This window comes from Tripterygium wilfordii, chromosome 13, assembly GCF_013401445.1.
Source record: "Tripterygium wilfordii isolate XIE 37 chromosome 13, ASM1340144v1, whole genome shotgun sequence".
Classification (NCBI taxonomy): Eukaryota; Viridiplantae; Streptophyta; class Magnoliopsida; order Celastrales; family Celastraceae; genus Tripterygium; species Tripterygium wilfordii.
The window spans coordinates 15,322,213-15,335,405 of NC_052244.1; the positions used below are offsets into that span (position 1 = coordinate 15,322,213).

At 36.5% G+C, this 13,193-nt stretch overlaps 2 protein-coding genes across 3 annotated transcripts; both read right to left on the reverse strand.

The window, feature by feature from the left end:
- Positions 1 to 4,152: 4,152 nt before the first annotated feature.
- On the reverse strand, positions 4,153 to 5,427 carry LOC120013262 (protein LIGHT-DEPENDENT SHORT HYPOCOTYLS 4-like). Its single transcript, XM_038865015.1, has one exon. The coding sequence runs from the start codon at positions 5,030 to 5,032 to the stop codon at positions 4,376 to 4,378; it is 657 nt and encodes a 218-aa protein (XP_038720943.1). The 5' UTR covers positions 5,033 to 5,427; the 3' UTR covers positions 4,153 to 4,375.
- Positions 5,428 to 8,736: 3,309 nt separating this feature from the next.
- LOC120013261 (putative E3 ubiquitin-protein ligase XBAT35) lies at positions 8,737 to 13,048 on the reverse strand. 2 transcript variants are annotated; one of them, XM_038865012.1, is made up of 11 exons: positions 12,800 to 13,047; positions 12,543 to 12,657; positions 12,007 to 12,087; positions 11,805 to 11,893; positions 11,580 to 11,671; positions 11,312 to 11,393; positions 11,016 to 11,115; positions 10,862 to 10,909; positions 10,472 to 10,557; positions 9,520 to 10,144; positions 8,737 to 9,157 (listed from the first exon to the last, which is right to left on the reverse strand). In XM_038865012.1, exons 1-10 carry the CDS (start codon positions 12,899 to 12,901, stop codon positions 9,533 to 9,535), a joined length of 1,407 nt encoding a protein of 468 aa, XP_038720940.1. In that variant the 5' UTR covers positions 12,902 to 13,047; the 3' UTR covers positions 8,737 to 9,157; positions 9,520 to 9,532. The 2 variants fall into 2 exon arrangements, with proteins under 2 accessions (XP_038720940.1, XP_038720941.1); XM_038865013.1 differs by lacking the exon at positions 10,862 to 10,909 and having other exon boundaries at positions 12,800 to 13,048.
- Positions 13,049 to 13,193: the final 145 nt, after the last annotated feature.

Sequence of the window (13,193 nt, forward strand, 5' to 3'; positions counted from 1 at the left end):
AATTTTGAGGGAGATAGCCAAGAAAAAGAGAGAGTTGACATATAATTGGCATGGTTAACAGTTCATACCGTCGGTGGGGTTCTTCCACTTGGTATAAACGCGGTTTGACTCCGGAGGAGGGACTTTGTTTTATATCAACACTTTAACAGTCACTTTCCCGTCTACCGTTTTGCTGCAGTCAGTCCGTCACTATTGGTGATTGAATACAATGGTGAGTGAAATTTGGGGTTAGACTTGGATTTGAATGCTCCGTAAAAATATGATGTGATGTGATATATCTCTCAAATTATTGGAATTCAATTATAAATTTTAAACGAATTGTGGAGTTTCAAATCCGAATGAATTAGTACTATCAAATTGATTGTGTGTGGAGAGCCACTCTCTTTTCTTTTTTTTTTTCTTTTTCATGCTAAATCTCGGCCGACAAAGGTAATTATGAAGAGGTATGGGAAATCTTCGGTGGTGATTGGATCCTCGCCTCCTCGTGATTTTGCTTTCATTTCTATCATAATATTTTTCTTGAACTTTCTTTCTCTTTTTTCTAGGACCGACACTTTTGAGAGTGCAAATGCTAAATGACATCAAGACCACAAATCTTAAGGTCTAAGAATGGTTGATTGAAAGAAAGCTCCAAGTCTCCAACCCTTGTGTTCTCTAAACTTTAAAAAAAAAAAAACTTTATGTAGTATTCACCATCCATTTGTAGACCCCTTGATCGATGGAGACATTTGGCATATAATTTAAGTACAAGGAGATAGAGTCTAAAGACAAAGGGATTTGATATGACAATGAAACCTTAATCGTCCTTCACCTTCCATTTGTAGACCCCCTTGATCGATTTGGACATTTGCCATTGTTTAAGTACAAAGAAATTAACTCAAGAGAAATTAAGACAACAAGGCTTTTGACATGAGACAACAGGACATTTGCTACACGTTTGGCAGAGTTGCAGGCCTTGGATGGGCCCTTCTTGTGCCACAAATACATTTACTCACACCAACCAAAGGTAACTGGTTCGGTTAACAATTGAGTAAGTTAGACATGTGTGTGTCTAAAGTTGTAAACATATTTCTTTGTGGTATTTCTAAAAAGAATTGATCGTTTTATAACACACAGATTAGGAGCATCTGCCTCAAATTCCCTTAATAGATTCTCTAAAATATAAATAAAATTTAAGTGTTTTGTATTTTACAGATTATTTATCCGACCAACACTACATCCGTTGACCTATCATATTATCTATTTCGTTTGTTAGGTTTTGGATTATCCAAACTCACAAATGAGGGGAGTGTTAGACTACAAAAATCTCACCATTTTATAAGCATAACCCAAGTCCAACTCTCTTGAAGTGCCTTCTAATAAAAAAAAAATTGTGCAAGCCTTTGATCCGTAGCAGACAATACCCTTTTGATCCGTAGCAAACAATACCTCAAATTGTTTGGATTAGGATAATTAACATAAGTTTTTACAATATACTATTGTCCCAAACCCATTTGTTAGTCTCTCATAGGTAACTAGTAATTTAGATTGTGGAGCTTCTCCTTAACCTCTTAAGATGTCAATTGCGCAACAACATTTGCCCCTTCCCTTTTAATTTTTATGCGTAGCCTTCTTGTCTAAACTCTAATAAACTACTTATCTAAAAAAATTAATTGACGTGTGTTGGGCCGCTAATATATATATGTAAGGCTTGGATTCCAACTGTATCAATTGTATTCAACTGGATCTGAATAGTAGGCTTGGCCCATTCTGGTTGGGCTTTAGTAAGTGTCTTGGGAAAATTTTCTTAATGGGGGGCCAAATTTCAAGCCTAGAGTCTCTTAAATTTTATTTTTTGATTTTCTCACGTTAATATTCATCATTAATGTAAAGCTTGTAAGTTGTTTCTAACACCCATTTTTGCTCACCTAGGTGTTTCTCTCTCTAAAACCCATTTTCGAGCTGCAGGTTGAGTTTTCATCAACTGCTTATGTGTCTGCTGGCCAAAAAGTAACGAATTAGACAACATTTGGACTAAATTTATTGCAAGAGATAAAGTTTTACTAGCTACCTATATATAAAGGATACATGATTTACGGGTATATATATTTATTTAAATGCAGAAGAGGTCGCAAATTAAATTCCTACAACTAGCAGTGGCGTTAATTTCCGCACGAGTTTAGGTCCGGTCTTACCTGTCGTCATCGTGGAACAGGCTGGGTTGGCGATCCGAGTTTAGAGTTGGCTCAGCTGTCCGGTGGATATGTTGGGCTGGAGAATTGTAGGTTCAAAAAAGGAGTATGTATGTTAGTGCATTTTGTTTTATTTGGTTCAACTCATAAATTAATAATGCTTAGCTACAATTGTGATATGCTAAGATTATAATAATGGAACAAGATAATAATAACAAATTTCATCTATAACTTTCCATCAACATAATCATTTAAAGCATTAATTAATCCTCCCAAAAACAATTATTCTAGGCAATCAAAGCACAAATTATATAATTTCTTTGCACCCAACAATGCTAATGATTTTATCCATTAATATATGCTGATCAGACGATCATGTTGGTTCTAATTAAAATGCACATTAATGCTGAAAACATTAAAAAGAGAAGAGCCAATATAATTATGGCCCTGGAAGAATGTTTGATACATGATTCATAATGATTAGAGAATTTAATATAATAATGGCCTACTCATGTAAATATGTAATATACATTCGTATGTTATGGTCTAGATATAGAACATAGAACAAAGCTCCAAGTCAAGGACCAATACAAAATTTCTTGGTAGCATAATAACAAGAATAATGTTTGAGACCCTCAAAATGTGATATTTATTTAAACCCCAATTAATGTAAAGTCTTGAATGTTATAATCAATAATTATTTCACATGCCACATAGATTTGACAGTAAAATTGAGATCTTATTTTGGGTGAATGTAACATTACTCACACTTTAATTATAAATATTTGGGTATTTGTTTGTTTGAGGATCCTGACCTATAATAATTAGTTTCTTTGTAAATAATTTAATTACTACAGACCAACTTGTTTGACAATCAACTGAATTAGACATAGACCAATTTGTTTGACAATCAACTGAATTAGACATATATGTATCCAATGTTCAATTTCAATAAGAAGTATATTTCTCAACAATATTTTAAAACTTGTTTGTAGCGGTTGGAGATACCAAAATCGCTAACAAACATTTCATATATAGAGATAAGAGAAGAAGCAACACAAAATGACTGACCAACCATCCTACCATATATAGGAACCTAATCACACATACAGAAGTTAAAGTTTAGGGTTTACTCCTTGTGGGCTAAAATCCAATTTTGTTGTTGCAATTAATTTGACATATGCATGATGCATGCACCCTATATATATATATATATGTATATGTATGTATGTGATCTCTTATCATCTTATGCATGTATGATGTACTATCTTATATGTGACAGTGAGACAGTGCAAAGTAATAAGATGAGCTATTAGCAAAAGAGGAAGAGGGTGAAAGAGTAAATTTCTTTTGGATGTATATCAATCACCAAGAAAGAAAAAACAGCCGGGCATCGGATAGGATATGATGGCCTGAGAAACAGCGAAATATCAAAACAAAATCTGAGAGCAATGCACAGCAAAAAGATCAAAACAAAATAAAGACATACAGACAGGAGCCTAGCTAAGACATAAAGCTCCAAAGAGTAAAATTTAACCATAAAAGCTACCAAAAATAAGTACAAATGCTGTCTATAGACTATAGTTATATAGTGCTCGACAAATCTGACATAATCTGTGAAAATCTAGATCTTCAGTAACCCCTTTATTTGAATGTCTGATTGATTTGCCAATACCATGTATCAGACAGAAACCCTAAACAAGACACACAACATGGTCTCCAGAATCTATCACGAACCACAACACATACTCGTACGAGTGTTGTAACACCCGGCATCTGCAAGGTAGGTATGGTGGTATTGGGCGAACTAGGTTAAGTATATTGTTACACATTATTTAGGGAAAGATATGAAGTATTATGTATAATAGATCAAATTTTCTAATAGTAAATAATGTCTTTCTTCACTCAAATTGGTATGAGTTGTGCTGGACTTGTGAAGATAAAACCGTGAGGACTAGTATAGGCTAACCCCAAAGCAGATAAAGTGTTATTATTGCAGAGGGATGGATTATTACAAGTATATTAATTGAAGAAAACACATAATAAGGCATCCAATAATCGAGAATATTATAATCAAGTTGTTCACAACTTCCATAAAAAATGCAGTAATAAACCCTAATGGGCGTAGTTAATCAATAAAGACAAATATTACCATGCCTTATATGTGTGTGTGTTGGGTGGAGATTTTGGTGATGAAGTAGTGCTTACTGGCTAGCACTAGCATTGTCATGAGGTGAGATCAACACTGCAGCTGCAGCAGCAGCAGGAGGTTGTGAGCGCTGATTCTGTTGTGGAGGTCGCTTTCGCTTCTTGTTCTTCTTCTGGTAACTAATTCCTCTGGCTTTGGCCTGCAAGTCCCGAACTTCACGGAGATAAAGCCTAATTGCCCTGGCACCGAACGGGTTGGCCTCAGGACCACCTCCGTGTTCCTCAAACGCGGCCCGGAGTCGCCCTATGAGGGCGTCGAGACTGCCCCACGCTTGGCGGAGCGGGCAAGGGCATGGGGCTGGAGGGTTCGGGTGCCCGAAAAAGGGGCAGAGTTGCGTGTGCACCTTAGTCTTCCCGAATTGATCCAAGTACCGTAGAAACTCCACCACGTGGGCCCCGCTGCAGTGGGAGGGCGAGAGCGGGGGCCGGTAATTGCGAAGGTACTGCCCGAACGTGTTCCAGTCTCGCCGCTTCTGGTTCTCGTAGCGGCTGAGTGTTGTAGGTGATGTCAAGGCAGAGGATGAGCCGCTGCCACCGACTCCGCCGCCTATGGTATTAGCACTACTCATGGCGGTGGTGATGGTTGGAGGAGAGTTCATAGGGTTTGGGATATTGGAACTAGTACTGTTGAAGTTTTGATCAACTGAATCCATGAAAATTTCTTGATAAATTCTACTAAGCTTTTTATGAAATAACGGATCCGATCAACATTTGCAACACTCACTGTAAATGTCAACAGTAGAGAGGGGTTGGGGATGGAGAGAAGGTAATGAAGAGGAGGATGTGTTTGTATACGTAGAAAATAAGAGGAAAGAGAACAGTAGGGTTAGCTAGCTATACTTAACTAGAGTCTTTTCTTTTTTCTTTGAATCTAAAAGTGGATGTTTGATGAATCCTAGAATTAAACCATGAAAGGGTTATGATGATGAAAACATATTTGAAGGGTTGGCAGATATTTTTCCCAAGAAAAAGGTCGAGCAACTCCTACTCAGTTTGTAGCCCTACTTTAGCTCCTAGAGAGAGAGAGAGAGAGAGAGAGAGCTTTTTTGAAGTAATAGAAAGAAAGGGGTTGACAGTGAGTTTGAGAGACTGATGGAGAGAGGATAAAGCAGACACTGTTTGGAGTTGGGGGCAAATAAAAGAAACAAAAAAAATAATAGAGGAGGAATATCACATATGATTTTGTTTCTTCACTCTTTTCTGTATTGATTGATTGACAACTACTTTTGCCAAATTACTAATTCGTCCTCCACTGATTTTCCCCTTGTTGATTCAAAATCAGCTGAGATATATCGTCTCAATGCACAATTATTGTAGGTATAGTCATCCCAAATATTTCAAAAATCATGTTTAATGATTTTGAGTATTTTGATCATCATATTATAATATAATTAATTTTAAAAAATAATAATACTAAATCATAAGCTCTAAACCCTAAATCTTAAAATTTAAACTTTTTTTTAGTAACCGAGAACGACACCAAGTTGTCATTTGGACATCTGATATGAACAAAATTCGGGTTGTCAGGCCCAACGCATAGAAGTTTTCCATCTGACGATAAGATAAGTTAGACCAAAACTCAATGCGTGGCCACAAGGATATTGCTCCTAATGGAAAACGAACTCAGGACATCCCAAATCCAAACGATTTAACTCCAGAGAGATTCATAAACTAAGCTATCATTCGAGTGCCCTAAATTCTAAACCCTAAACACTAAACCCTAATATGTCCAAAAAAATAGAAAGAAGAAGAAGATGTGCAGACAGTTTTGGGAGAAATTGTAGTTAATTGTAGCTAAATATCACAAATGTCTTACATTAATCATGAATGTATATATAGTACAGATCTTATAATCAATATCACTAATTTTCAAAGATCTTGAGCCAATATATTGAAAGTCATGACATTTGCAATTATGTGAAATGATCTTATACCCAATACCACATCCCTCATAAGCTTCAAGAAATGTTAATCTGTTTTCCATTATTATTTCCTGTAGCTCCTGAAACATCACTGGCAGCAGTAGTGTTAGCATTCATTATACTCATATTATTGCACTGTACATGAAACCACACATGAGGAATGCAGAATCTAAAAATATGCAGTTTGAATACACACGAACCAGGTAATATATATATATTTAAAAATAAAAATAAGTACTTGAAGAAATTTTGTTTTTAATTAAAAGATTCTATTTCTTGTATTAAATTTCAAAATATTTTTTTAAAAGAGAAAAAAAAAATAGAAGAAGAAACAAAAGAAAACGAATCTATTAAAACTTATATTTCAATTATATTAGTATTCTAACTCTTCCCATAAATTGAATGGTCTATATTTAATTGATTCACTGAATAAAACATGTCAATTAATCATCTAATATACTAATGCTCGAAAGTACACTTGTCAATATTTTCCAAACTCAAAAAAAAAAAAAAAAAACATTTGTCAAAATAATATAGACCTTTTTTCTAAAAATATCCACTTTTAGAGAGCAGATAGATAGTTTAAAGTTAATAGAACTAGCTTCTCTATATTGGTAATTGTGGAAGGATATATTTTTATACCTGATTTAGGGCTACTCAACTAAACTACTATTTTTTTTCCTTCTTATTTAGGTTACCTTTGTGAATTAATTAAGAATAAAGACAACGATACCTTGCTGATCAGTCAATTATTCTACGCACTAGTTGAGTAAGCTTATTGCAGCTGCAGAATCATCAGTAGTGAAGTAGCTTGTAATCCAATATAATCAAAACTAGCATCATCCGTTCTCTTTTTCCAGTCCCTTAAGGAACGTATAGAATATATATCTTCTATTAGGATGCTGTAAATTGCTAAGTACACTAATTGATTAATATTTGTTTTGTTCAAACATGCTGCCATTGTCCTTTTAACTGTACAAGGGTTTTGTAGACTCGGGATCTACAATCGAGTAATGTCGTACGAGACCTTCGACAATCCTGTAAAAATCACACTGGAAACAAACCGTGAATCTTGACACCAGTGTGATTTCTATCGGGGAAGCTCTAATGGTCAAGTTAGCTGAATGGCTGAGAGATTTGCAGTGAGAGTTTGAGAGGATTTTAGAGAGAGAGGAAGATACCTCCAAAAGTTGGATCCCCTTAATATGGCGAGACCTATAATGTTTATAGACCTCTGACTCACGTGACCCACCATGGGCAAGTGGACGTCGAGCTGGCAAGCACCAGTCCTTGGTTGGTTCATGGGCTAGTGAAGGAGCTTCCTGGGCTATAGGCCCGTATATAGGCAGTAGGGGCTATGAGCCTTTGCTGAGAGGATAGGCCAGGCCGTGAGCCTGTTGGGCTCGACTATATGACTCGTGTGAGCCTGTGATGAGAAGATAACCTAGGTTGTGGGCCTGTTGGACTCGACTATGTGGCTTGCGTGGACCTTGTTGAGAAGATAGTTTAGGCTGTGGGTTTATTGGGCTCGATTATATGGCTTGCGTGGGCCTTACTGAGAAGATAACCTAGATCGTGGATATGTTGCTTGACTATGTGGCTCGCGTGGACCTTGCTGAAAATATAGACTCTAGCTGATGTAAGGCATACGCGGATTTTGGTCTATACAAGATTTCGGTATTTCACCACTTAATTTTAGTGAATGAAATCATAATCAAGATCTGTTTAGGGGGCAAAGAACATAATTTCTTCCTTTTCTTTTTCTCTTTGGTACTAGGAAAAGCAAATAGGTAGATTAGTAGAGTCTTTTCAAATAAGAGAGACAATTTGCACAAAAGCAATTCATGCTTTAGAGATGATATCACTTGAGTGCTTTGAGATTTCAAACATCAATTTTACTTAATTTGGTGGATGGCATAAACTAAAGTGGTGTTGTACGAAGTGGCACTAAGGCATTTAAAGTCAAGTAGCAATGAGAAACTACCACATTAGACCTCACACTACATGATAAATCCCGAGTATGTGAGCCCTCGTCACATAACACCAGGAAATTACAAGTCTTTTGGTTCCAAAGAAATTGAACGACGTGAAAATTGAACCAAGACCTCTTAAATTCGGCAAAAGTTAATCATGAAACCTACCACCCAACCAAATTCCTTCAAGTTAGATTCCCTATAATTTTGATCCTTCATATGAATGGCTCCAAAGTAAAACATCAACCAATCAAAGAAAACTAGTTGCGGACGGTATTAGAACTTTTTAATATACCAACCATTATATTCATGCTGCAGCAAAAGACTATATAAAAGGTATGAACAGCTATGGTGCTGCAAGCTATACCTGTTAATTCACCGGCTTTGCATCCAAAGTTTATTTGTGAAAAAGTCAACCACAATGATCCTTCTCGTAGATTTCACTAAATCAAGAAAAACCTCAGCAGGAAAAACCATTGAAATTACAGACTGATACGTATATATAAAGGTATAATTCATACACCAGTAGGCATACATAAAGGTATAATTCATACACCAGAACAGGAAAATTACAATCCATGTATATTTTACAAGAGAATCAGAATCTCAAATTTCACCAAAGCTTATCAACTAGAAGCTAATACAATCATACACCATATAACACACTTAGGTCAATAGAGAACCTAAACATATCCTGTACTTTCAAGCTTCATTTCCAAATGTGCACTTTCATGACAGGTAACGTCGTAACAGAAGCAAGGTAAGCAATGAACGGTCTCACATATCATACCTCTCATCGAATTACGTGCAGAGTATGCCTCATTGTGCCATTTAGATTATAGCTTGATGAATTTCAATTACCTTAACACTTCGACCAACTCACCTGCAGACAAGATTCTAATGTTAAATCCTTTTTCTTACTGCCAACCATTTAAGTTATTGTAAGAAGGGGAGTTTCAAAAAAAAAATCATGACCTTCTATCTGAAATTTAGAATAGGACTTCTAACAATATGAAAGAGTAGCTTCAATGCTTTAAGATGTTAAAGATGGGGGAGGGGGACGAGGGAAGAGGGGGCAGAAATTTAACTCTAAGATGATGTCAGATTCTTTTCCGGCCAAAATACAGGGGCCATGATACTTCTTATCACTAGCTGACTTTGTATGCTAGGACTCTGTTTTTGGGTTTTCATTAGTAAATTGTTCTCTTTCAAAAAGTATTTGTTTTGAGTTTGAAATAGGCTCACCAGGCATCAACAGTTACACAGCATAGAGCCTTACAACCTGTTCTATCTTGGTGCGACACACAGGGCAACCCCATTTCTTGGCCTTGATCTCCTTCAAACAAGACATGCAACCAGCCATGTGGCCACATGGGATGCAAGCCCCCTCAACTGGAGCATCCAAACATATCACACATGACGCCGAAGAGCCTCCATCCTCTTTCCTTTCACCTGCACTACTTGGCATCTTCTCAACAGTTGGAGAAGACAAATCAATAGGGCTTGAATCAATTGATGGATAGTGAATTGGACCATCTTCTATCATCTCATCCACAAGAGGTGGAGCTGATGCTGTTGCATGTTCTAAATTATTTGTCGTTTTAGAAGCTTCAGTGACATCACTCTGGCTCACAATATCCTGAGTCTGCTGAGTTGCAGAGACAATTTGACTGCCAGAATTTGCCGAACTATTCCAACTGGTGGATGCACTTGCTTCAGTGCCAGAATGAGCATCAAAATATGGTGGTTCTGCAGTAGCAGTTTGAATGGATGCATTGATCGCCATTTGCAGTTCAAAATCTTCCGCAGCTGGTGCAGTTGCTTGAACTACTGGAGTATAAGAGTTCTGTAGAAAAGCAGGATGCGTTGCCTGAAACATTCCAGGAATTCAAGTTACACAATTTATTCAAAACACAGTTAGAAAATTTCTGAATAAAATGCTTGCAACTCAAGGTCACTGTAGATGATTGAAGACTTAAACTAGTCACATGGATAATTCAAAATACTAGCAAATTCGGTATTTCTATAAACAAAAAATGAAACTGAAAATCCAATCAAGAGTCAAGACCATGTATTTCTGGATGCTCATAAGTGACAACCCGGTAAACCTAGCTGACGCTATGAGTAGGGCATCGGATAAATTCATTCCCGTTGACTAAAAAGCCTCGAAAACAGGACAACTGAAGATAACCTATACCTGTGGAATTCCTTTGCAAGCATCACAAAACCACTGCAGTTGTTGCCTGTCACCTTCATTTGCAGGTGCAAGCTTGATGCTGGTTTCTGAAATGAAAGAACACCAAGTTCAAGAAAATCACATAAATTTTTTTTAAGAAAAAGCTCCATAAAATCACAGAAAACAAATTTTTCCTTGAAGGAGTCTAGAAAATATGGAGGTGGAAAATTTTCAGGCATGCATATTAAGGAAAAATTTTTCCCTACTATCGGGCAAGTCTACTTTAAATTGGAGGGTGGCAAATGATGAGGTCCTTATTGAATTTATATTTTCTTTTTTTGAGAATTAATACATTTATACTTCTTTAACTACTTACTTCGCACATAATTTTAGGTAAACTGTTATACTTACGCCTAAGTTTTCGACGCCTACTTCGTCTCCCCCTCCTGCCTCTTGATACTAGGCATGAAAAAAGATTTTTATCAAATATAAAGACTAACGAGTGAATCAATTCAATTTCCAGAAAAAGCCAACCAAAAAAAGAGTTTCAGTATCAGGAAATTACTGTTGAGATCAATAATTGACACTGAAGGATCACCACGCTGGAACTTTGGCACCTCCAAATTAGCTTTCCAAAGTGCGAAAACTGCACGTGGTTGGGCATCCTGCTCATTTGTTAATAGTTACAAAAAGAGAAAAGCAAAATTAGGGATCTTTAAAAAAATTTAGAGGAATTTGAAACTATATAAATACACGAACACAGGCAAACATTCCAATATAAATCCATGTTAATATTGTTGGGTTAGGGGATTTTATATCATTTATACATATTATAACAGTAACAAACTATGCTTGTGATACCTGAAAAGTAGCATATATTGCGAGCTCCAATTTGAAAGGTTGTTTAGGATTACGAGAACCACATGGCGAAACAACAACCCAACTGCAGATGTGGCAACACTAACTGGGGTAAGTTTCTGTTGCTTGTGAAGAATAGTTGATCAATCACAGATTGCAACTAAGGCAACATCAGCATGTGTTACATTAATTGCATCAATGTAACCTTTCCAGCTTAGAGAGTGGAAAAAAAATTAGAGTAACAAAAAAAACACATTTACTTAATACTCACACTTTACGTGAAAGCAGCTGAGGAGCAAATACTTCTAGAAACCCTGGTCCATAAAACTCCCGCATCCAACCAGAGAACAAGCAAATGTGGCTCTAAATACCATCATTGAGAAATCCAGAGTCAGATGTTAGCCCATCAAAGGGAGATAAATTTAGAAATCAAGCTGAAGAAAAATATATAAGAAACATATGGAGAAAGATCACATATATACTACTTTCAGAATACCTCAATTGCCCGGACAACATTGCAGTGCCCTTTAGCTCTAGCAATGTCAAGGGGAGTCTGACAGTCGTCATTCATGACTAAAGGATTAGCTGAAAATGTGTGAAAATCACCAGTTAAGCTACTGTATGCAGGAAAGAACCAGCAATAATTGTCAAAGAAATTATTTAATTTCAACATTCCATTATAATATCATAGACTGCACCTCCATGTGACAGAAGTAATTTAACAATACTTTCAAGGCCTCTTTTTGCTGCATGATGTAATGGAGTCCCTGCATTACGTCCTACAATACAAAAAGTCCAGAAAATTAAATATAAATCTATGTCACCAATCCCCCATGAAATTTAAAGACAAATTTGGTTGGTGTTTCTTTTACCAATCTACCAAAATAAAAGAAAATTCTTCTTTTTGCTTCTAATTCCATTGTCAGTTCCTCAAAAGAAGAACTAGAAACATTTATCTCCACAACCATTTTCCTTTTTTGATTCTGGTCTATATGGGCACTTCATGTCTTAATGCACCTAATAAGGCTTCTTTCATTCTCAGACAATCCTGTCAAGGTCCATTTCCTATAAATATTTTCTATGCTTCTTTTATTTTCTAGTGAGCCACTAGACCTCTCTACCTAAGCAGTAAGCACTGAATGAAGCAACAACAGAAGCAACCTAATTATATAAGCCCATCACGCATCAACTAACTGAACTAAGAATAAACAAGTAAATGAATCAAAAGAAAAACCTGGCCGATAAGCGTTGACATTGGCGCCGAGTTCTATGAGGGTTTTGGCCACATTGTAAAGTTCATGATTCAAGCAAGCCACAATCAAAGGGGTTTTCCCTTCTCTATCAATCCACTGCAACCAAAATTAATCGTGATCACAAACGATCCAACAATCTATCATTCAAAGCATCGAAAACAACATATGTTCAAAACCAATTGACGACAGTTTGGGAAGCAAAAATTCTTTTTTTCTCTTTTGTTTGGGTTGTTGGTACCTCAAGACCAGCACCGTCTCTGCAAAGGGCTTTGATTCCGTCGGTGTTGCCGTAATTGACCTGTTGATAGAGCAGCTCGTCCTTGGATTGCTGTTGCCCCATCTTTTTGAGGACGAAAACAAAAATCCAGGAAATTGTGAGATAAATAATCGTTCTGGGCTGTGGACTCTGGGATATGTCAAGATCGTTGGGGCCTCTCGACAGTATACAAGGAAAGTTCGTGCAAATTGATTTGGAAATAGATTGCTTAGCAGATAAGAATTTCGTGGGTCGAGCGAAATAGACTTCGAAATCAACGTTTTTTTAATAAAATATTAAAAATTATTTATTTTTCTAAAAAATGTTGCAATTTGTAAATATTCTTTTAATACAAGGAAGGGACATACTCGAGACC

Bases quoted from the DNA above. Each gene is read 5' to 3' on its own strand.
- LOC120013262 (XM_038865015.1), bottom strand. From the start codon at position 5,032: ATGGATTCAGTTGATCAAAACTTCAACAGTACTAGTTCCAATATCCCA.
- LOC120013261 (XM_038865012.1), bottom strand. From the start codon at position 12,901: ATGGGGCAACAGCAATCCAAGGACGAGCTGCTCTATCAACAGGTCAAT. The intron at 11,894-12,006 runs GTGCAGTCTATG...ACACATTTTCAG, and splicing joins ATTACTTCTGTCACATGGAG to CTAATCCTTTAGTCATGAAT. The intron at 10,558-10,861 runs GTAAGTATAACA...CTTTCATTTCAG, and splicing joins TAGGCGTCGAAAACTTAGGC to AAACCAGCATCAAGCTTGCA.